Raw genomic sequence first — 23,956 nt, 5'->3', positions numbered from 1 at the left:
CTGTAATAAAGACGGGGAGACATGACGCACTCTCATTGGTCGGCAGATGTGGAATCAGATGACGTCACTGGGCCGCGTTTCTCCCAGTCGAAAAAAAGACGCCGAGGTAACTGTCGGTCATTTGGGCATCGACACTCACACACGCTCGCGGACACACGCGCCTGGCTGACCGGCTTCCCTTCGCCAACGGTAAGGTCGAGTGAAGTCGCCTGCTGGCTCTGGACTCTAATCTGCTCAAAGTGATCCGCGAATCGAGCCGCTTTTAATGGAGTCATCGCGAAGAGTCACGGTTGTTTCATTGTCACCTCTGACGTGGTGCTTCGGCGGGACCGGCTCCGTCGCCTTTTCTAGAAAACGCGTCGGACCGGGCTCATCGTTATTATATGATGTGAAATGTGAACATGAGAGAAGATGGCGGATTGACGCGAGCGAGTCACCGCGCCGTATCAAAGGCTCGGCACGACGGAAGTGGCATGTAAGGTGGATTGGGATACAACACGAAAAAGTTACTGTGAAACAAAGGCGTCAATGTACACTTTTGACACACTTGAGTGTGAACCTGTCGTGTAGTCACGCGTGATTTCACCCAGTCTTCCCTCAAAATATGGAGCTTTTTGTTCCACTTCAACCAGGAGACGTGACACACAAACGATGCTCGGAAAACACAAGGTTGGTTTGCACATGTGTCTGGAACACCGTGTCCATTTCTCAGTATACATCGAAGGTTATTCCAGCATGAGCCAATCTTTGTATTTCTGGGCCCAAAGATGAGACCTCTGACGTCCTGAATGAGTCATCTGGCCGCTTTCTCCACTCTGTTTATGACATCACTACATTTCAGGGTTGTTGCTCACAGATCTGGGAATTCACAATTTACACTGGGCATTTTGAAGTCTGGTTACACGTCTGGTTTGTGGTGGAGGTGCTGAAAAGTCTGACGGTGAAGTAGAAACCAGGTCAGGTTGAAGGTTTTGCAGGCGTCTGTGGGACCAAACGGGAGGATGTGTCCCTGCTGAGCTCAGTGTTTTGATTCAGATTCAGTCTGATACGGCTTCAGTGAACAAGCAAAAAGGAAGTCTCTGTCCTCAGAGGTCACTGGCTGGCAGTTTTCTGGCTATTCTGAAAGGTGTTTGCGTTCCTTGAAAGGATTTGTTCAAGGTTACGCTCAAGGTGGGACATGTGTTGCGCTGAACCGCGGGGTCAACGGTGAGCTGAGCTCGCCCTTGAGTGGGGTGAGTCTCACTCGGCATTGTCATTGGTTGTCGGCTGCGTGATCCTCTTCTGTAGAAGAGGTCATTGGAGTGCAGCCGGGCAGGGCGAGGTGATAGAGGAGAGTCACACACCCCTGTCGGAGACAGGAACGTGTTCTCACTGTGATTATTTTAAAGCCAACTAACCTGTTTTCAGATAAGGTGGGTCGACTTAAGGTGATCAGGTTGAAATCTAGATTTGGATCGTTGCGAGCTTTGTGTTCTTGGCCAAGGGGAGGTTGAAGAGCCAGATAAAATATTTCTCTAATGTGACGTTTACATACTTGTCTTTTGTTATGTCTCTACAGTTGCAACCTTTCTGGAGCGGAATTTGTCGTTTGGTCCCAGGCTGCCCAAGACAACCTACATTTTCTGGTGCTCATCGTCACCCCCTCCTCGGTCCCATTCGAACAGTATGGGCCTCCATCCAGACGCTGTTCTGCAGTCTCTCCTCCTGCTCCCCATCCATCTCCTGGTGTGGCTCTACTCTCTGGTCTCCTTCCTGCCATGGTATTTCATCACCGGGGCTGGCGAGAAGACGCTTCTCTCCAAGCGGACAAAAGCGCGATCCACCACGGGGTGCCGCGACGGGCCTTATCGGTCCGTCGACCGGTTCCAGTCTCTGGCCAAAGAGGACTTTCCAGGCAAGGACACGCTGGATAAGCTGTTCGACCACGCTGTGCAGCGCTTCGGACAGTCCCAGTGTCTCGGCACCAGAGATGTTCTGAGCGAAGAGAATGAGATACAACCCACCGGGAAAGTCTTTAAAAAGGTAGGAAAATAATAACTATTCCTGCAGTTAATTGGCTAAAGCAGCAGCTCTCAAACTTTTAACAGAAATGTACCTATAAAATGACCTCGGAATACCTTCTCGTGCCCCCACACGTACCTTGACTTGAGTGCTGCTGTTTAAAAAAGATGCTTCAGATCGACGGCTTGAACTCAGACCCAGCATTCCACCGTCAAAAGAGAGTGTGTCGCACTCCCACTGAACACACGGCCAATTCACTTCCCATTTTAATGATCGATTGGATAAGACCTAATCCTCCTAATGAGCTTTTGGTCACAGACCTCTCCGTTGAGGCCTAAACACACTCTCTGCTTTGCCGCAGTCCAGATCCATTCCGATGAACCAAGAGGTCTCACCTTGCTTTCCTTCCTAGCTCATCCTTGGAGACTACCGATGGCTGACCTACAATGAAGTGGACGCCGTCGTCCACCAGTTCGGCCGCGGCCTGGCGGCTCTCGGCCAGCAGCCCAAGAGCACCATCGCCATCTTCTGCGAGACCCGAGCGGAGTGGATGATCACCGCCCAGACCTGCTTCAGGCACAATTTCCCCTGTGAGTCCTCTCAGATTTGGGCTGAAAGTTCGTCATTCACTCACTTCCTGTCTTGAACAGTGGTCACCTTCTACGCCACGCTGGGCGAGGACGCCATCGCGTACGGACTGAACGAAACCGAAGTCACACATCTGGTCACCAGTGCGGAGCTGCTGGAAAGCAAACTGAAAGTGAGTGAGTTTTTAAATTTGCATCCTGGTGCCATTCGGTCGAGTCGGACGGGAATTAAAGTTGTGTTGTGTTGTGTTGTGTTGTGAGACAAAGTTGAGACGCGACTGTTTATGTGTAAATTTAGCAGCTGTTTGCACAACAGACGTGCTTCCTCGTCTGGCAGCGAGAGGTGACGGGACTGACACTGGCTTGCTGTTCTAAAGGGCTAGTTCCTCTCCAAATACCATCTGCTGATATGGGATGTTTGACCTAGCATAACATTTGAGTCACCTAAAACAACCTACAGACCAATGCAGTTTGGGTCACAGTGGTGGGTGTGGTTGGGCGGGGTTGATTATGGATATTTACATTGGCACGGTCGCTGCCAAAGTAGGTCATGCATATGCTGTCAGGACGATCTGGAAGCTGTTTTCTGTTTGACAGAAAGATACTTGGCTCACCTGAGTTAGCAACGGAATTCTTTTGTGTCGCTGTCTTTATAGGTTATATGTCAGATGAGGGTGGGAACTTCAGAGAGGCCGCAAAGTATTTTCTGGGACAGTATGAGACTTCCCTGTAAAATTTTTCATTGTTATTATTATTATTAACAAATTAAAAATCTGAACATGTCAAGGAAGAAATTACTTCAAAATTCAATAAATGTTTGAAAACAAAGTACCACTTGAGGAGGAAATTATTAATCAATATTTAACACACTTATTTTTTTATATCTCAATAAATAAATATTTATTTAGAATATTATATTTTCATATATCTGTGGAAAATAATTACTGTTTTTTTAATGAAAATCAATGACAGTGAGGGACTAGAAATGACAAAAAAATGAACAGACAAAATAAAAATAAATAAAAATGTTGAATAAATACAACAGAAATGATAAATAGATTAAAAAAAAACAAAGACATAAAGAAACTGTCAGTTTCACTGTAGTCTTCCAGGCATATTATTGTCTAAAGTTCTCATGTCTCTGTGCATGTTTATATATGTAGAAAATATTATCCCACGTCTTTTAAAGAGCTTCACATCGAAATGTTAGTTGGTTATTGTAACAGCTTATAAATGTGTGCCACGGAGTAATATTAGCAAATGAGTCATTCTCTTCTCTTGGATGATATGGGAACGTGTGAGTCACATTTTCTGCTGCTCTTTCCACAGTCTGGAATTTCTTGTGATTCACTGGAGTTTGTTTAATAGCTTTTCAATTGAAGTCATGATTTGGGTCTTGGTATGAGCAATAATGAGTAAAAACAAAATGCCTGGGAAATATTCCTGGATAAAGTGGTGGCTTGATTTAGTAGACTTGACGTCTGGAGCTGACTTGAGTAAAAACAAAAACCTTTTTAAAATGGTGCTAAATGTGTGAGGAGAGTGTCTGTCATGTGATAACAGTTGTGTGTGTCCTCCCCAGAGTGTGCTTCCTCACATCCCAAAATTAAAGCACGTGATCTACGTGGATCAGAAGAGGGTGGCCACAGACGGCTACCCAGCCGGACTGTCCATCCACAGCATGCAGTCTGTGAAGGAGCTGGGCTCGCGGCCTGAAAACAGTGTGTATTTTCCTGTTCTAGATCTGTGTGATGCAAAAGGATGACTCAAGTTTTGTTTTGTTTTGTTTTGTTTAGTGGCGTTACAAATCTCAAAGCCTCAACCTTCTGACCTGGCGGTGGTGATGTACACCAGTGGGTCGACTGGAAGACCCAAAGGGGTCATGATCGTCCACAGCAACCTGATCGCAGGGATGACCGGCCAGTGTGAGCGCATCCCTGGACTCGGGTGAGCCACATGATTTGCTTGCGGCCGTCATTGAGAAGGTTTTTGGTTGACGTAAATATTAATTCCACAACGTCTATTTCCTTATTGCTATTGGAAGAAAGTCTTGTTAAAAGTATTGTTGGTTTTGTACCAGTTTTTCTCTTAATGCGATGCTATTTCTGAGGCCTCTCGTGTGCCTGCAGGCCGAAGGACACGTACATCGCATACCTTCCTCTGGCTCATGTTCTGGAAATGACGGCAGAAATCTCCTGCGTCACGTACGGCTGTCGGATTGGCTACTCTTCGCCTCAGACTCTGTCAGACCAGGTAGGCGACTTCATTCTTCTGAGGGCACCGTATTCAAGCTGTGGCGGGGAGTGTTCAAGAAAGCTGACTTGCGCAGAAGAGAATCATTGGAAAACCACAAGCATATGCAGGAAGTCGGTAGAGAATGTGTTGCCAGGTATAGAATTTAAAAAATGGGCAGATTAAGGAACACATGATCGACTTCCTTGTGTTCAATTTCACAGTTGCCCATTAACTTCACGAGGGTTGGTTACCGTCAAAGGGGCCCTTTGTGGCCCCTTTGCTGATGTCAGGTTTACAGCATGCCTTGTGAGTCCTGGAAAACCCGGCTCCCATTTAGAACCTTTGTCCAGTGATTAAAAAAATTGTGGGAAAAATTGGCAGCAGAAAGGTTCTATTTAGACTTAAGGTTATTGGCGATGATGTGGCCAGACTTTAGACATGGAGCTGGAAATAGAGAGGGGGAAGTGGGAATGGGACAGACGGGCATTCTTATCTCTGTGGTCCGACTGTTTCACAGTTTGTAGACAGGGCAACAGGAAGTCATAACAAATATCCAGTTATCCTTTAAACTGTCTTTACAAGTAACTTTGTCTACAAATCCAAACTGTCTTTTTTCCTCACATTTGCTGGATGGTGCGTTTACATTACGGTCTGTCATTGTGTAGCTCTGCCTCATGAAGCATCTGTTTCGCAGGCACTAATCATCGCCCCTGCTTGAACATCATCATTAAGCCTGTTCTTCCTGTGTTTTCCAGTCCACCAAGATAAAGAAAGGCAGCGAAGGCGATTGCTCCGTGCTCAAGCCCACCCTGATGGCTGCTGTTCCTGTGAGCCCTTTTTCATGCATCCTCTGACTGTTCAGTTGCTTCTCTGGGTAAGAAGCAAAAATCATTCTTTTTTTTTTTTTTTCTTTTGAAAAGGAAATTATGGATCGTATCAACAAGAATGTGATGAGCAAAGTGCAGGAAATGAGCTTCATCCAGAAGACGCTGTTTACGCTGGGCTACCAGTACAAGCTGGAGCAAGTCAAGAAGGGCTACGATGCGCCGCTGTGCAACGCGTGAGTTCACCTCTGGCTTTCTTTATTGGGGGTTGCAGCAGCCAACAAGAAGACGTTGGCATATGTCTCACTGCTTAGCGCGAGGAACTGTGGATGACAATGAAGTGTTCTCCAGCCTCAAGCTTCTGGAAACCATCCAAATAAGCAAGTTGTAAAGCAAATTGCCATTTTATTAGATGTCATTTCACTCCTTATTGGCGATCCTGTCACCGTCGACATGATTTGACAAAGCTCTGTTCCGTCCAAAAGATCATACCGTGGAAAAAGCATCCTGTCAAGCAACGTCTGAAAGCAGAGCACCGGTGCTTTGTGTGGGTATAACTGTCATTATCATAACCCCTAGTGCCTCTGCAGTAGGACCACCCAAATACAGAACAGATTTATCGCTTTAGCCGCCTCAGGTCCAAGAGTTATGAGGATTTCTCAGTAATATAACTGCTGCGAGGTCTCTTCCTCGAGGCAGAAAACTGGGACTCTCATCCAATACGTACTATATTCACAGGGATGAGTTGAACAACTCTAAACATACAGCGCTGTGCTGATGAGTTTACAAGCGAGAGTCGTGTTCAATACCAGATAAAATTAATTGGAAAACTATTTTACTTTGTTGTTTCAAATTTCACTGACAGTTTTGTGCTCATAACAAGCTGCGACTGTCAGTGAGTGGGAGAAAACAACCAGGCTGCTCAGTACTCACCAGACTCTGGACATTTAATTCAATAGTTAAAACTCCAACAGTAAAAATGTGTTGTAGTTGCTATGGTTCACATTTGTTACTTTAGAGTTCCTACCATGTTACTAACTTGACAATCCAGTTATTATGTCCATTTAAACTGTTGTTCAAGGGCTAAAAATATATTTTAATGTTGAAAAAAACATAACTTGCAGGTTTAACAATTATTCAGCCATACAAGCCAAATAAACAGTAGTAAAGGAGTGAAACATATCAGTCAGTCTGAGGAGACGGAAATGGAAGCAGTAATGAAGAGCTGTTCTCCAGTCTTTCAGCAGCAGAGCTTGGTGTTTAACTGCTCTGTTAAATGTTGAAAAGCTCAGTACGGCCAGTGTTACGAGACCAGGAAGTGGCCTAACGTTGAGTAACGGGGTTCGTTTTCGTTGCACATTTCTAGCTCTTTCTCATCGGAATAATTGCTTGTGACATCAGTTCTTACTTGCTCACAGAGAAGCCTGTTTTTGTCACCAAAGTGAGAACAGATGAACTATCGCACGACAGAACTACTTTTAGGGTCGATTGCAGAACATGTACTTTAACACTTGGAAGTGAAACTGAGAAAGGACTGGCGCAAAATGACGTCCATTGTACTGCAGCCACAAATGGTGTCAGACGAGGAAGGAATATTGTCTATAGCATGACGTGTTGGCCGACACATTAGTGTGAGGCCAGTGCTTGAAAAAGAAGGCTGTGCTGCAGCAGCATCTCACACACACACACACACACACACACACACACACACACACACACACACACACACACACACACACACACACACACACACACACACACACACACACACACACACACACACACACACACACACACACACACACACACATACGCGTTTTTGTGATTTAGAAGGACATTTTCTCCAAACAGGCCCAGTGGTGGTTTAAGGGGACTACCCTTTCCTGAGGTGCTACAGCTCTCAGCCAATGACAGAACAGCTTCTAAAAATCTAACAAAAATTCTGCTCCCACTGGTGTTCGGATACACTCTTCACAGGCTGATACACAGCCACCTGATGGGGTTGTGGCTTTAGAGGACGTACATTAGGGGGACCCTAAACAGCAATATGAGGACTTTAAAGTTCAACTAAACCCCGCCTCTAATTTACATAAAATACACACAAGTTAAGGACTTAGAGGGACATTTGTTTTAATGCAGCACCGGGGCTGGAGCTGAACAGCGAACACAGATCCATGTCCTCACCATCACATTTCAGTCCTGTCATGTGATTGTGAGCAGAACATTGATGTACGAGTGTATGAGTGCTTACAACACAGCTTATGAGAGGGGAGTCCAAACTGGTCCCGAAGGGCTGCAGGTTTTTGTTCCAACCCACCTGGCACACATGGCTTCACCTGTCAGAGGACTGTCATCAGCCTGATCGGTTCACTTGTGTGTGCTTGATGGGTTGCAACGAAAACCTGCAGCCACTTATGACCTTGAACTGGTCCTAAGAACAAAACCCAAAGCAGGTAAGTGCATGAACATATCCAATGAAGGTGTTATTTTTTCTTGGCCTGCCTCTTTGCAGTCACCCCTCTGTTTCTCACAAAGTCCCGGATGTTTTGAACCGACCGGTGGTCCAACAGTGGGGCCTCTGCCAGTTTGCACTGGCTGCATTCATCTTTACCGGCCAGTTTCCCGGCTTCAATGTGTTTCCTGAAGTGACGCATGACTGCTGCCACCTCAGTCTTTGACCAGGGCTTCTTCTTCACCCGTCTGGACCTTGTTTGAGCGGAGTCTGGTTCCGCATCAGAGTCAGGTTCTAGAAGACAGAGAACATATGAATAAATGACTTCATTTTTAGTGACATTGCAACAGTTATTATTGGGTGGAAGTATTTCAGTTCACCTGACTGGAGTTAAAGGTGAAGGGACTAAAGGATGAGTGCAAGATGACATGGTGAACATTCATGGATGGAGGTTGAGGCCCTAAGAGCTCGATAAGGATGATCAGAGGAGTCATCCTCCTGCTTGGTGGTGAATGAATAAGAAGGAGGAAAAAGAAAAGGTTTCCTGATCAGAGATCAGGCAAGAGGACTGGAGGACCTGAAGTGCTGAGCGGAGGGAAGAGTGCCTGAAACTCATGGACGTGTTGAAGGAGTGGAAGGATGATGAAGACAGGGCAAGTGCTCTGCAGCGTGGAGCATATTGCCTCAACATGATGTCAGCCTGGCCTCACCTCCACACACAGGGGTTGGCCCTTGTACACTGGATGTCACTGGAGCCAGTGCTTCATCTGAACACGAAATTGAAACGTTTTAGCTTGAGCCATGTGATTGCAAACACTCACAGTGACAAGCCGAGACTTACTGAAGTCCTCTGTGTCGCCAACTTGTTCTGTGGCTGAACACTCTGGCGCAGCATCCATGCATTTGCTGGTGCTGCTTCCTGAACCGGACACTTCTGCCTCATCACCAGAGTCACTGCCACCGTCCATCTCCTCGGTGTCACTGGTGTCTAGTTCATCTGAAACAGCAAGACCAAGACAAATGTTCAAACTATGATCACTTTCATCATGAACATAATGAGGTCATTATTATTTTGTCTTTTGTTCACTGTAACAGGAAGGAACACACACATTTGAGATCACATACAAACCTTGGATTTCAATGTCATCCAAACTCTTGCCTTGAATCTTGGACAGCGTTCCCTTCTCTAGAGTGAGCAGCAACTTGGAAATCTTGGCCAGCTGAGTTGTCGGCACGGGCAGCCTGTAGAAGTCACGGTGCACACGGATGTCATGACCCAGGAAATCGGCAACTTGATCCAGTTCGTTGTGTTTCAAGTTGAGCACTTGAGAGAGTGTCGCCACATGCTTCCTGAGCTGAGTCGATCTCAGGTGCTCTGGGTGCTTCGCGCCACATAGATTAGCACAAACACGGAGTGCATCTTGCCCACGGTAGTGGCTCATGGCTTTCGGTCGGGCAAACAGAAATGCATTTGAGGCACAAACGTGGCACTCTACTCGTTTGCTCACAAGCAGAGAAAGGCCATCGACCATTTTTGGTGTCAGGAGGACTGCCACCTTTCGACCCCGTTTCCCTTTGATCTCCACTCTGGAGAAGTAGCTACAGAGCCTCTGTTCAAGCTTGGACAAACCCAGTGCCACATCCTCATGCAGTTCATGATCATCCCGACTCTCAAAACTCTCCACCAGCATCTTTGAGACCTCCCCTGCACGTCTTCGGTTGAAGACGATGATTTGGGCCAGCAAGATCTGTGCAAGTGCACTGTAGTGCTGGCAGGAGGCCACCTCTTTCAGTTTACTGACACCAGTTGACACATTCCTTTCCAAGTAGCCATGAAGCAACTTGACATCTTCTGTGAAGGGCAAAGTGGAGGGCTTATTGTACTTGGCATCACTTAAAGTAGTCAAGGCCCCATGTGAGATGACCTCAGACCACTTTGAGGTGTACAGCTTCTTGAACATATCAGTGGACTTCATTAGCGCTTCGTCTTCTGCCACAAGAGCCCTGCAATGAACGATATCTGCAATTTTGTGTAGTGTGTGTCCTAATTTTAACGCAAGACTCGGTGTGCTGTATGTGTTGTTTTGCTCCTGATACCCAGAGACTTTTTTCACTGCGTTGAGAACCTTTGGGAAGTTTGGTGGTTTTACGGCGTCCTCCATGTTTGCCACCGAGAAGTCCTTCTGTAGGCACAGCAGCAGACGGCCAACTTCTCTGAGTTTTTGCCTCATGTATTCATTTTTTGTTGCGTCTTGTCCATGTTTGTTGACCAGGGATTGTGCGAACTGAACGATGGTCAAGTCGTTACGCACAACTGAGGCGACCTCATCCTGGTTCATGGCAGTTAACAGCTTCCATACTCCAGTGGAGACCTGTTGCTGGGATGCAGACTCCAGCGAGGCAGCAGTACCGAGTACTCGTCTTCTCCCAGGCCGTTGTTCTTCATCCTCTGGCTTACGGGCACATCGCTTTACATGCCTCCACAGATGTTTCCGAACAAACATGCCTTGGCAATAGATGCAGTGGATAAATTTTTCTCTCACTGGGTCACCATCTGGCTTTCTTTTGATTTTCAGCTCTCCCTTCCCAGTTTGTAGAACCTCTGTGTTGTGTTGGAAGTTGCCCCTGTTCCTCAACATGTCCAATGCTTTTTTACGTTCTTTTGAGTGTGGGGGAAATGAAAAAGCATGTGAAACTTCTAAGTTGCTTGAGTGGGTTTGCAGATGACGGGCCATCTTTCTCACAGACTTTCCACAAATGAAGCAGGAGTTTTTAGAACTTAGCGTCGCTGCAGTTGTTTCTTCCACTTGATGCTCTGCTCCACTCACTTCTTCACTCAGGTTTGGTCTCGGTGGTGGACTGTCAGGGTCTTCAGGAGGCAACAGATCTTTAGAGGACCCGGGCCTATCTGAGGTGCTCTCATCTGTTCCGATGAGGTCATTAACTAGTTCTGCAAATGTTTTTTTAAATTTCTTCGATGGTGAAATGACTGGAATGTCATCTTCAGATTCTTCCACAGAGTCTGGCACAAAGTCTGCATCAGACTGACTGGTGTCATCCTCAGATATGTTTTGTGGTGGTCCATTGCCTGGCAACTGCTCATCTACAGAACCATCATCAAACTGTACCTAAAAAGAGAAAATATGAAGCTAGTAAAAGGTAAACACGTATGTAGTGTGCAGTGGGACACCCACCTCTGACACATGGACGAAGTCTGTCTTTGTTCGTCTGAGGCATATTTTATGCCAGACGTTTAAACAAGCTGAAAATGTAGTTTGAAATCAGTTTTGGTTTTGTGGATCCAAAGGTTTTTATGTAGACAAAACTAAACTTCTCTACTTAAGCAGACAAACATGCATTCACTACCACACACTAGGTGCCAACAACTCACTTTTGCATTTGTATCCCCCCCACTTGAAGGCTGCAACAGGCCCCACACAGGCAGCACACTTCTCCAGACTGGATACAGTGGCACAGACCACCTGATGCACGTCACACTGCTGGGGAAGTCAAGAGAGAAAACAAGAATTCGGGGTTTCATCATTGTAAGAAGCAAGCAAACAAACTGTAAAACAGCCCACCCTTGAATTATAATTTCATAACAATAGACATCAGGCTCAAACTGTGAGAAACTGGTTCAGGGAGCATGAGACATCATGTTCACACATGGATCTGCCACCACAGATCCATGTGTTGTGTTTGTAGACAATCTGAAGCGTGTAGTAGTCAGAGCAACTTGCAATGCTCCCAACTAGTCAAATCAGTACCTACACCGAGAGGCTGGTCACAAAAAAGCAGTTGTAAATTGTTAAGACAGATGTCTCAGGTGTCGTCACAGGTGACGTGCATGAAGTGATTGTGGTGAATGTGTTTAACAATTGTGTGGGAATGAAAGGTCAGTATAGTTTTCATGATCTATTGGTCTGTACATCAAGTATGAGTTGTCAGTGTGACGGGGGGCTGCTTTCCTTCTTCAGAAATCAGTGTCATTGAATATCACACACTCCAGTTTACCTGTCTCGGTGGGTTGTCGACAGGACTCATTTGATTTTCCTGATTCTTCTTTTTTTCTTACGTGGAATATGCCTGAAAGAGAGGACAAGACTTCATCTGTTCTTTTGGACATGCATTATGAGTGTATCAGCTACACTTGATTGAAAACAAGCTGAACAACAGCCCCGTATTAATAACCTAAAATAGTATGAGCAGTCATTTGCTCCATGACTTGTTCTTTTCCCGTTATTTTGAAAAGCTACGTTCATTAGCTGCTCTGAAACCTTCCCAGGAAGTCAGACCAAATCAACGGTCATTATTTATGATTATTTATTATTTATTTATCAGTTATCACTTCTCACAGTTCACACTCAACTTGATTACTTCTCACAGTAATCAAGTTGAGTTACAGTTGAGATGATCGTACATACAAGAAATACGTCGAGAAAGTGAAAGAACTTCCGGCGAAATTTCTAAACATCGTTCAAAGATTTTCAATCGAGTTTAACTTTGAAACATAAACGATGCGCATCAGCGCGCGTGCGCCGTTCCCCGCATTCACTGCCGATGGGAGTCTCGGTTCTGACGTGGATTCCCGTCAGGAGATCCAACAAAACTAACCGCGTGTCATGTACTTCGTATTATTCATCGTCAACCGCCGTGAAGTCCGTTCTGTTCAGTGAGACGCTCCACTCTGACGGTATTCAGTCGTTAATTGAAAGCCCTAATGCAGCGACGAGTCGCCATTTAATAACGTCGAAACGAGAGCATCGCACATGCGTATTTGCACCCGCATCTAAACTCATCTAATCTAATCTAAAAATGCGCCGCACCGCGTGGTTTCTTCAATGAACTGTGGTAAAAGTCATAAATGCACTGAGAGGCTATCACAGTGTTCGCCAGGTCAGACAGCCTTAATGAACGTCAATAAATACGGTCTTACCTGATTGAGAGACGGTCTCCTCCAGCTGTCACGTGCTTCCAGGCAGTTAAAGGGGCGCGTGTATACGTCCCCCTAAATCCTCAGCCCGCCCACTTTTTCATGAACCAATCAGAAAAAGGCCCGCCATTTTCAACCGTGTGTATCAGAAATGTGTATGAAGGTGCAGTACCACAAGAGTAACCAGGGGCGCAGTGACATACACAATTATACACAAAAAAACAGGTGAAGTGACCTATAGGGTCTTTGGCTAAAAAAGAGAGAGGGGGTATTTTAGAGCCTCCTGAGCATGAATACATTGCTCGATTTACAGGGACTTTGGGTAAGTCCCTGTAGATCACCTGGGTCCCCGTGCTGTAGGTGAAAAGTCAGGCCAAAAGTCCTCATAAACCACAAAAACCAACACACACACACACACACACACACACACACACACACACACACACACACACACACACACACACACACACACACACACACACAGAGAGAGCAAACAAAGAGTCCCGTGGTGCGTCTGCTCATGTCGTCGGTCAGGGGCAGACGTTACTGAGACCGACAGCGCTCCTCTTTCTGTATAGTCGCCGCCCGGCACCACTGGTTCTGCACCAGAGGGAAAATAACGTGGTTAGGCCCGGTTGATTGGATCTGCAGTGTGGTCTTGGGTGGGTCTTAAAAATATGGCAGTGTAAAGTGAAGAAGACCTTGTTTTTTTAACTTTGAATTCAGAGATTTGAGCTAATCATAGGTCTTTTTTTTTTTTTTAAATCTAGTCTGCTGTTCAAGAAAGTCAAGAAGCTGCTGGGCGGGCAGGTGAGGATGATGCTGTCCGGCGGAGCCCCTCTCTCGTCGGTCACCCAGCGCTTCATGAACGTCTGCTTCTGCTGCCCGGTGGGTCAAGGGTACGGCCTCACCGAGACCTGCGGGGCCGGCACCATCACTGAAGGTAGCTTGTCGGCTGACTGAAGTGTCAACAAGGAAGTGTGAGAAAAGCCCGCCGTCTTGTTTCTTCTTCAGTGACCGACTTCAGCACCGGCCGTGTCGGGGCGCCGCTCATTTGCTGCGAGATCAGACTGAGAGACTGGGCTGAAGGTATGAGGCGTGCTGCTTCGTGCCCCGTCTATAAAGGAGTAACCGATGACGGTAATTATGTGTGACTCAGGTGGCTACACCAGCAGAGACAAGCCCCACCCGAGAGGAGAGATCCTGATCGGAGGGCCCAACGTCACCATGGGCTACTACCGACACGAAAACAACGACCGGGACTTCTTTGTCGACGAGCAGGGTCAGAGGTGGTTCTGCACGGGCGACGTCGGAGAGATCTACCCGGACGGATGTCTTCAGATCGTGGGTGCGTTTCATTCCGTCACGCACTTGTGAAAGGAATGTTGTCGCTTGTATAAGCCGGCACTGTGGTTGGGCTTGTGACAGCTCTTTGAGGAAGTTCTGAAGGCGACTTCTGTCTTGCATTGCAGACCGCAAGAAAGACTTGGTGAAGCTGCAGGCCGGGGAGTACGTGTCCCTGGGGAAGGTGGAGTCGGCTTTGAAGAGCAGCTCTCTCATCGATAACATCTGCGCGTACGCAAACAGGTGAGTCCCTCAACAGGCTTCATGACTTCGACCAAGCTGGTAACCCACCTCTGGTGTTCAGTGAGCAGAACTACGTCATCAGCTTCGTGGTGCCAAACCAGAAGAAGCTGACCGAGCTGGCCAAACAAAAAGGAATAGTTGCAGAGTGGGAGGAGCTCTGCACGCACCCGGAGATGGAGAGTGCTGTTCTGAAGGAGATCAAGGCCGTCGCCACCAGCAGTAAGAGTCTCCGCATGCGTTTCAGTATTGCAAAGGTCTGATCAAGTAGAGAAGCTATGGAGCATGTGTCACCTGTGCTGAAGTGAGTCGTGGTCCACCACTGGAAACACAGTTCAGTGATGCACTGCAACGGTTGTAGTGCCTGAAAGAGCTGACACTATAAGACAGTGGCTGCTCTCTGCAACATTTACAATCTCAATGACACGTCAACAGCACTGTTTGCTAACATGTTGAATTTCTTCTTCTTATAATTTTGCAGTTTTAAGTTTTGGAGTTGCTTGGTATGAAAAGTATTTATGAGGTTATCTAGTTGAAAGTTTCCAAAATGGCCGCCACAATCGCAACATAATGACTAGGATCAATGATGAGGACAACATGAAAATGGCCTCCAACATGCTCCCGACCGATAGAAAATCTGCTGTGTTAAAGCGAGACTGCAAAAGCCTTCATCGTCGTCAGAGAAACATGGCTGCACTACAAGTTGGCCTGCGTGTGTTTGGTCCCGATTTGGAGCCAGAGTTGCAAGACAGTGAAGCAGAGCTTCAATTTAACTGTACAACACTATGTAAGCTCACATCTTTCTGTGGATACACTCATTTATATAATCCACTAATTGCTGGAATAGCTCAGTTTTGTTGCAGAAACTGCAACGTACTGCCATATAAGGACTTTACCACTCATCTGCCAGTGTTAAAAACCAAAAATCCTCACAGCCTTTGTCGTGGAATGTTGTGGTCCTCTCCCTCACAGACCAAAACAATAATTAACCAAGGTCAGACAATAGCTACTAAAGTCAGTGTGTAGCTCCGGAAAGTCCCAGTGGGAAAACGGGGCACATGAGGTCGATGGGGATATTGACAGTGGAGAAGGGCTCATCTGCATCTGTTCAAATGCAAGTATTCTAACATCTGTCCTGTCATCACAGTTAAACTCCAGCGTTTCGAGATTCCAGTCAAGGTGCATCTGAGTCCGGAACCGTGGACTCCAGAGACGGGTCTGGTCACAGATGCCTTCAAGCTGAAGAGAAAAGAACTGAAGAACCACTACCTGGACCACATTGAGCGAATGTACGGGGGCAAATAACCACACAGCAGATGTTACTGAAGGGTTTGGGAAACTGTAAGAAGAAACGTTGATGCTGTTCAAAGTCACCAGTAATTCAACTGTGCTGCTTCACATTGTGTCAAGTGTAGGATTACAACACTTAACTGCCACCCACTGGAGGACCACCTGCTGCCGAATTGAAGAAATGACCCTCACCGTCCTCCTGTTTGTTAATAATTTTGTGAAGTTATAGAGGAGTAGCAGTCGCGTACAAGGCTTGTTATAGTGTTTTTTATCATAGGAGTTCTCATGTTACGTGCCTTCAGTCTGCTGTCCCTGTGTCGTCACGCAGAACAAGTGAAAAAACGATTTGATACCTGGCTGAAACTGCCGTCTGAAGTTTACACAGAGCTCGTGGAGGATGCCAATAATGGCCGTTGTATTCTTATTTATTGTCGGTTTGTATTGAAGACCAAAATGTGTGAAAACATCCCTCAGGAAGCCTGCCATGTACATAACATGAAATGTTGCGTTGCCTCTGTCGGAGGCCTCTTAAAAGACTTTGAATGAGCACCTTATTTATTTGAGGAAATATGTTGAACTACTAAACAGCTTTCTCAGCGTCTCTCGTCACAAGTCTGTAAGACAGCGCGGCTTTATTTAACATGTTTAGTCAACGAGTCGGTATGAAATATAGGACGCTTCGACCAGCGTCTCGTCTTTCAAATGTTAAGAATTACACGCTACACTTGGACGTCTGGGATCTCATCTGTGTTTTTTCCATTTTCAGAGAATAAAATTCTTTTTATATTTTTTGTCTTGTTTTATTACAAAAATACTGAAAGAAACGGTGTCAGAGGAACGACGGGTTACATGACATGCTTGTCAGCTGTTCCAATCCTGAAATCGGAAACAGTCGCTCGCGATCTTCCAAACAGGCTGGTCATTGTTCGGCGAAGCCTGAGCGGTGAGCAGAAAGTTCTGATTGAAGAAACGTTGTTTGTTTCCCTCAAACTTGACGATCCCTCCTGTAACCACCAGCAGTGTGGTGTTGCCCTGGGTGGCTTGTTCTGCGAATCAAGACGAGGAAACCCCAATTGATGGGACGGTGTGACCAAGCCAAGGCGTCAACCTACCGTGAACAGGCTGACAGTCCAGCGTCTGAATCTGGAACTCGCTGGATGGTAGCGTTTCAAAGAACTCGCTGAGGGCGTCCTGTCCAGACAGCGTGTTCCCGTTCCACACCAATGTCGCTTTATCCAGGTAGAGACGAGTCAGATTCTGCAATTAATCGGTAGACTTTCGAATGAGAGGAAGTGAATATAAGATTGAGCAGAGAAGAACTTGGGTCCAAACTTGACTCTCTGCACCAACCGCTGGAGAAAACAGCTGAAGCTCCAACAACTCAGCTCCTCTTAGAACAAACATATGTAGTCGTCTTCAGTCAAATCCCGCCAGAACTTTGCCTCGAGAACTGCGTAAAATGCCACGCCACACAGAGTGTCGATAGACAGTCGGCTGTAGAGCTGATGTCCATAATGGATTGGATAAATGGATGACGTTAAAAGGCTTGTTTGTGGACTGACCTTTGCCTGAATACATAATTGAATATACTTATTTTATAACAATTATTGACTTTACTGACACATTTAATGATAAAATGTATCAATAAAACATGTGTCAATGGTGTCTGCAGTCACTAATATTCTGAAGGGATTCTCTCACACTCAGAACCTTCTTATGTTTTGTTTGTTCATCACAATATTGGAACAGGTGCAGTACAATCATGTCAGTCAACAGTAGCTAACGTGAGTTATGACTGCACTCTTGTGGACAGTTGAACAGATGTTTTCAAATTGGATTTTTCTCCATTTTTTCTCTTCTGGCTCCTCCCTTCAGATGTGGCCACAGCAGATCATCCTCCTCCATCTCTGTCCTCTGCTTCCTCTTCTCTCAAACCTCCAAACCTCATGTCCTCCTTCACCACCTCCATCAATCTCCTCTGTGGCCTTCCTCTCCACCTTCTGCCTGCCAGTTCCAACATCTCAACATCTTCATCTACCACTGTACTGGCTCTCTCTCTCTCCTCTCTGTTCATGTCCAAACCATCTCCATCCAGCCTCTCTGACTTGGTCTCCTAAACACCTGACATGTTGACAGACGTTAGCCAGAATCAGCTTTATTGCCATGGTCAGTGAGGATCCCACCAACTAGGAAAGTGCCTTGGAATAACGTGCAAACATGAACAAAAATAAAATGAAATAAAAATGTGACAGGAGGTTCTGGTCTGGATGGACCACAGCCTCCTATCAGAGGGAAGAGGGACAAACAGTCCATGACCAGGGTGAGAAGGGTCGGTTCAATGAGGGATTTTGAGATGTCTCTTCAAACAATGATTAGATATTGTTTATTGTGGAATTATGATTATCTGGGGCACCTTTGTGCAGAAATGAACCGGAATCATTCCTATTTAGACGAAGATGACGGGTGAGTTTTTAGCAGGAACCTTGCAAAGCAAGCTGGATGGTCATAATGAGAGTGAACCAAGTGGATGAAGTGGTTCGAAATGTCAATGGGAGCCTTGTGAATTTCACGTTGTCCAAGTGAAGGATTGTATTCTTCATGTGTTAGAACACTGACGTCAGCCAAGACGTTCTGCAGATCGACACCATAGCAGCGAATCGCAGATAAAACTGCTGAAGCACAATCTCAGACCAAAGAAAGTGGACATATAATGAGGACCATGCTGTGGTCCTATGGTTGTATTTGATGGCCAGCTAGTTGTTTGGGATGAGAGGTTGGGGACACCCTGGAAAGGTGGCCTGTTCATCACAAACCACAGGCTTAATTCAGAGAGGAACAATTAAGGACTCAGGACACGAGACACACCTGTTGACCTGCATGTCAAAGGTTCAAACCCCGCTGGCAGGTGCCACAGCAAAACTAGTGACTCGGCAAATATTGTCGAGGCGAATGGTCGCGTCAGAATTCATTTGTATATACAAGGTAAAACATACTCACCCTCCTCTTTTTGTCCATGCAGTCATAGTAAATGTTGACAAACTCTTCTGAATATCGACATGACTGGTCCACCTGAGACCTGAAATCCTGAAACATGTGTACATCAAAGTATGAGCCGTCGATAAAACGTGTGTAAATGAGAGTATGAGTTGATAAAACGCGTGTACATGAGAGTATGAGTTGATAAAACATGTGTACATGAGAGTATGAGTTGATAAAACACGTGTACATGAGAGTATGAGTTGATAAAACGCGTGTACATGAGAGTATGAGTTGATAAAACGCGTGTACATGAGAGTATGAGTTGATAAAATGTGTGTACATGAGAGTATGAGTTGATAGAACGTGTGTACATGAGAGTATGAGTTGATAAAACGCGTGTACATGAGAGTATGAGTTGATAAAATGTGTGTACATGAGAGTATGAGTTGATAGAACGTGTGTACATGAGAGTATGAGCCGTCGATAAAACGTGTGTAAATGAGAGTATGAGTTGATAAAACATAAGAGTATGAGTTGATAAAACATGAGAGTATGAGTTGATAAAACGTGTGTACGTGAGAGTATGAGTTGATAAAACATGAGAGTATGAGTTGATTAAACGTGTGTACGTGAGAGTATGAGTTGATAAAACATGAGAGTATGAGTTGATAAAACGTGTGTACATGAGAGTATGAGTTGATAAAACATGAGAGTATGAGTTGATTAAACGTGTGTACGTGAGAGTATGAGCCGTCGATGAGCCACATGATGCTAACCAGGCTCTCATCTTAGCGTGGTTTAACGGAAAACACAACAACTCACCAGCGTCGCCATTGCTTCAGAACGATTGGTTATACGTGCTTCGATGTGTTTCTAACCGTTTTGCCGAAGAACTGCAGCAGACTCTGAATTCACAACCTTTGGTTGCCTTTTAGCGGTTAGCGCAGGCTTCGTATCACTTCCTACAGCCACAGACGTTCACTTTCAGAATAATAGCATTCTTTTCAAATTAAATGATAGATATAGTTTCACAATAGTTTAAACACTTTGCAGGTGAGTTGATATTCTATTTATCCAACTATCAAACGAAATTAATCATTAGCACATAAAAATAAGACGCGGTTGCTTTTCATTTAAGCCGCATGGTATTTTAATGTGAAAGGGATGAAACCGGCAGAAACGGAAATAGACCAAAAATTTCCTGAGTCATTCTCCTTCGGTTCAAATCCAAAAGGAGATATTTCTCATCCGTGCTTGTTTTTTATACTAATCGTAATCTATGAAATCATTATGGAGTGTTCCGTGTCAAATCTAGACGTGTGTAATTTGGCGTACACCGGGCAACTGGAGGAGTTGAAACGATGTCTCCAGTCAGACAGCACTCTTGCGTTCAAAAGGGACCAGGTCTGTATCCGTCAGCACAACACAACACAACACAACTCCGCACAACACAGCACAGCACAGCACAGCACGGCACAGCACGGCACGGCACAGCACGGCACAGCACAACACAACTCAGCACAACACAGCACAACACAACACAACACAACACAACACAACACAACACAGCACGGCACAGCACAACACAGCACGGCACAGCACAGCACAACACAACACAGCACACCACACCACACCACAGCACAACACAGCACAACACAGCACAACACAACACAACACAGCACGGCACACCACAACACAACACAACACAACACAGCACAACACAACACAACACAACACAGCACACCACAACACAACACAACACAACACAACACAGCACAACACAACACAGCACAGCACAGCACGGCACAGCACAACACGGCACAGCACAACACAACACAGCTCAGCACACCACAACACAACACAACACAACACAGCACAACACAACACAGCACGGCACAGCACAGCACAACACAACACGGCACAGCACAGCACAACACAACACAACACGGCACAGCACAGCACAACACAACACGGCACAGCACAACACGGCACAGCACAGCACAACACAACACAGCTCAGCACACCACAACACAACACGGCACAACACAACACGGCACAGCACAACACAACACAGCCCAGCACACCACAACACAACACAACACGGCACAGCACAACACAACACGGCACAACACAACACGGCACAACACAACACGGCACAACACAACACGGCACAGCACAACACAACACAGCACGGCACAGCACAACACAACACAGCACGGCACAGCACAACACGGCACAACACAACACAACACAACACAACACAGCTCAGCACAACACAACACAACACAACACAACACAGCACAACACGGCACGGCACGGCACGGCACAACACAACACAGCTCAGCACACCACACCACACCACACCACACCACAACACAACACAACACAACACAACACAGCACACCACAACACAGCACAGCACACCACAACACAACACAACACAACACAACACAACACAACTCAGCGCAACGCAACGCAACGCAGCGCAACGCAACGCAACGCAACGCAACACAACACGAGAGGCGAGCTACACTCGAGTCCGAGTTGCGTGTTCACCACCTGTGCTTCTCAGGACCACAGGACTGCTCTCCACTGGGCTTGTTCAGCTGGCCACACCACGGTTGCTGACTTTCTTCTGGCTCTCGGAGTCGATGTGAATCTGCAGGATGATGTAGGTTGGCTCAAGGGAATGGTCACTGTTGCTCGTTTCTATTTGGATCAACAAATACACCGTGTAGGGGAGCGACAATACATGTGACAATGTGACATCTCCAACCTAACAGGCTCTGTGGACCCCACTGCACATCGCAGCATCAGCCGGCAGAGACGACATAGTCCGGGCTCTCATATCCAAAGGGGCTCAGCTGAACTCAATAAACCAGAACGGCTGCACCCCTCTCCATTATGCTGCGTCCAAGAATAGATATGAGGTGAGTGGTGTTGTGAGCAGCGCGGTGTGAGTAGTAGCATCCAAGATGGAAGATGTACTAATACCGCAGGACAGAGTGACATGTAGTCAATCGATTTCATTTTTAAATAAATCATAGTTTCTCACAGAGAGATAAATTCATATGAAGTAGGAGCGCATGTCATTGAGGCTTTAAAGTAGTATGAAATTACTTTCATTCTCCCTCTATTATCAGTATCTTGCTTGTATTATTTCTTATGGACTAATAACTGTGTTCAGTTGCTTCTAATACCTTCACCTTTCACCTTCTTCTGCCGCTTACCCGGGGTCGGGTCGCGGAGGCAGCATTCGGAGCAAGGAAGCCCAAACCTCCTCCAGCTCCTCCCGGGGGATCCCGAGGCGTTCCCAGGCCAGACCGGAGACTTAATCTCTCCAGCCAGTCCTGGGTCTTCCCCGGGGGCTCCTCCCTGTAGGACATGCCCGGAACACCTCCCCAGGGAGGCGTCCAGGGGCATCCGGATCAGATGCCTGAGCCTCCTGAGCTGGTTCCTCTCCATGTGGAGGAGCAGCGGCTCCATCCCGAGCTCCTCCCGGATGACCCAACTCCTCACCCTATCTCTAAGGGTGCGCCCAGCCACCCTGCGGAGGAAACTCATCTCAGCCGCTTGTATCCGCCATCTCATCCTTTCGGTCATGACCCAAAGCTGGTGACCATCGGTGAGGGTGGGAACGTAGATCCATCGGTAAATCCAGAGCTTTGTCTTGTGACTCAGCTTCCAATAGGCTTCTTGGGCTTCTAGTAGTAGCCCAATAAAAGGGAGTTGGGAAAATATTTTCTGTTATTGATGTAGCCTGAGTCACACCTCCAGTCAGTAGGGTGCAGAATTTCTCAAACACATGTCAGCATGCGTCTCCGAGAACAGCAGGTCATAATGTGGTCTGTGTTTTATGCTTCACCTCTCCAGATCGCCTTGATGCTGCTTGAAAATGGTGCCGACCCGAATGCCACGGACAAACTGGCTTCCACTCCGCTTCACAGGGCATGTGCCAAAGGCAACTACCGCCTCATCCAACTGCTCCTGAAGCAGAGCGCCTCCACCAACATCCAGGACTCACAAGGCAACACTCCATTGTATGTGCTTTTGATCTTTTTCTTTTCGACTTTTTGTATGTTTCTGCAGACTTTCTTATTTTTAACCTCATGTCACATTTTCTAACCTTATTTTGCTTGAAAACATTTTTATTTATTAAAAACTAAACAGTGAAAGTCAAAACTTTAAATCTAAATTCATTGTTTTCCTGGGCTTTTTAAATAATGAGATCAATGAAATACAAAACAGGAATTATACACTCATAAAATATTATGTGCTTCTGTCTAGACACCTGGCGTGTGACGAGGAGCGCGTTGAAGCGGCCAAGTTGCTGGTGGAACACGGCGCGAGTATCTACATCGACAACAAAGAAAAGAAGACCCCCGTCCAGATCGCAAAAGGGGGTCTTGGGGTTATACTTCAGCGGATGGTGGAAGGTTGAAGCTTTTCACAGACTTTCTTGTTCGGTCCACGTTTGCAACTTTGCCAAGTTGGATCTTCAGACTGGTAAAACATGTTGATGCTCAGAGAGCGACGTGGTGCTGCGGAGTGTGAGCTTTGTTTTCAGTAGTTTTCAAAGGGATCTCAGAGGCGGACAAACTAAAAGGGCCCTCCTGGAATTTACATTATGAGCTTTGACTGTTGCAGTGCACTATGGGCGTGTTTTTGCTAGTCCCCAAAAAACAATACAGTTTTGTCACGGACGTGTGTAACTATAGAGCCTTTGACATGCCTGAGTGCTACCCTTGGTGCATTCCATTTTGTATGTGATCTGAAAGTATGGATGAATTACAGAAGTCACCCCTAAAACAAACCACATGAAAAGGGTGACTATTGGGTCTGAACATCCTGAGCACAAAGTTCCATGGAATATGATGTTAAGCTCGGCTGGGGAGTGTCCAAATTATTACATAATCAACAGTTGTCATGCACATTAATCATGTTTATTGCCTCCATTAAGCAAACAATATTGGAGTGTGCATTCACATTAGGTGTTCCAACTAGCTTTCATTGACAAGAATAAAAGACCCTGAAAACAGTCATCACCTCACTCTTCTTTTAAAAATTTGCT

General features: G+C 46.1%; 4 protein-coding genes across 7 annotated transcripts; 2 read left to right on the top strand and 2 right to left on the bottom strand.

Moving 5' to 3' along the window:
- The first annotated feature begins 32 nt into the window (after positions 1–32).
- acsl4a (acyl-CoA synthetase long chain family member 4a) lies at positions 33–16,692 on the top strand. 3 transcript variants are annotated; one of them, XM_053878727.1, is made up of 15 exons: positions 33–189; positions 1,559–2,022; positions 2,414–2,591; positions 2,652–2,761; positions 4,171–4,309; positions 4,385–4,535; positions 4,718–4,841; positions 5,579–5,650; positions 5,744–5,883; positions 13,803–13,975; positions 14,047–14,121; positions 14,192–14,380; positions 14,505–14,619; positions 14,681–14,838; positions 15,764–16,692. In XM_053878727.1, exons 2-15 carry the CDS (start codon positions 1,666–1,668, stop codon positions 15,919–15,921), a joined length of 2,139 nt encoding a protein of 712 aa, XP_053734702.1. In that variant the 5' UTR covers positions 33–189; positions 1,559–1,665; the 3' UTR covers positions 15,922–16,692. The 3 variants fall into 3 exon arrangements, with proteins under 3 accessions (XP_053734702.1, XP_053734705.1, XP_053734704.1); XM_053878730.1 differs by lacking the exon at positions 33–189 and adding an exon at positions 528–669; XM_053878729.1 differs by lacking the exon at positions 33–189 and adding an exon at positions 888–1,412.
- On the bottom strand, positions 7,931–13,865 carry LOC128767035 (uncharacterized). 2 transcript variants are annotated; one of them, XM_053878726.1, is made up of 8 exons: positions 13,036–13,865; positions 12,114–12,185; positions 11,491–11,599; positions 11,294–11,361; positions 9,229–11,227; positions 8,941–9,096; positions 8,810–8,866; positions 7,931–8,393 (listed from the first exon to the last, which is right to left on the bottom strand). In XM_053878726.1, the coding sequence occupies exons 2-8, from the start codon at positions 12,141–12,143 to the stop codon at positions 8,131–8,133; spliced, it is 2,682 nt and encodes an 893-aa protein (XP_053734701.1). In that variant the 5' UTR covers positions 12,144–12,185; positions 13,036–13,865; the 3' UTR covers positions 7,931–8,130. The 2 variants fall into 2 exon arrangements, 1 of the variants encoding a protein (XP_053734701.1); XR_008416074.1 differs by having other exon boundaries at positions 8,269–8,393; positions 8,480–9,096; positions 12,114–13,865.
- nxt2 (nuclear transport factor 2-like export factor 2) lies at positions 14,307–19,852 on the bottom strand. Its single transcript, XM_053878731.1, has 4 exons — positions 19,708–19,852; positions 18,904–18,990; positions 17,019–17,163; positions 14,307–16,952 (listed from the first exon to the last, which is right to left on the bottom strand). Exons 1-4 carry the CDS (start codon positions 19,717–19,719, stop codon positions 16,768–16,770), a joined length of 429 nt encoding a protein of 142 aa, XP_053734706.1. The 5' UTR covers positions 19,720–19,852; the 3' UTR covers positions 14,307–16,767.
- Positions 19,853–20,082: 230 nt separating this feature from the next.
- Positions 20,083–23,937, top strand: psmd10 (proteasome 26S subunit, non-ATPase 10). The gene is made up of 5 exons (XM_053879667.1): positions 20,083–20,289; positions 21,458–21,556; positions 21,669–21,815; positions 22,759–22,925; positions 23,173–23,937. Exons 1-5 carry the CDS (start codon positions 20,176–20,178, stop codon positions 23,324–23,326), a joined length of 681 nt encoding a protein of 226 aa, XP_053735642.1. The 5' UTR covers positions 20,083–20,175; the 3' UTR covers positions 23,327–23,937.
- Positions 23,938–23,956: the final 19 nt, after the last annotated feature.

This window comes from Synchiropus splendidus, chromosome 11 (genome assembly GCF_027744825.2).
Source record: "Synchiropus splendidus isolate RoL2022-P1 chromosome 11, RoL_Sspl_1.0, whole genome shotgun sequence".
Lineage (NCBI taxonomy): Eukaryota > Metazoa > Chordata > Actinopteri > Syngnathiformes > Callionymidae > Synchiropus > Synchiropus splendidus.
This window is presented reverse-complemented; position numbering and strand designations above follow the sequence as displayed.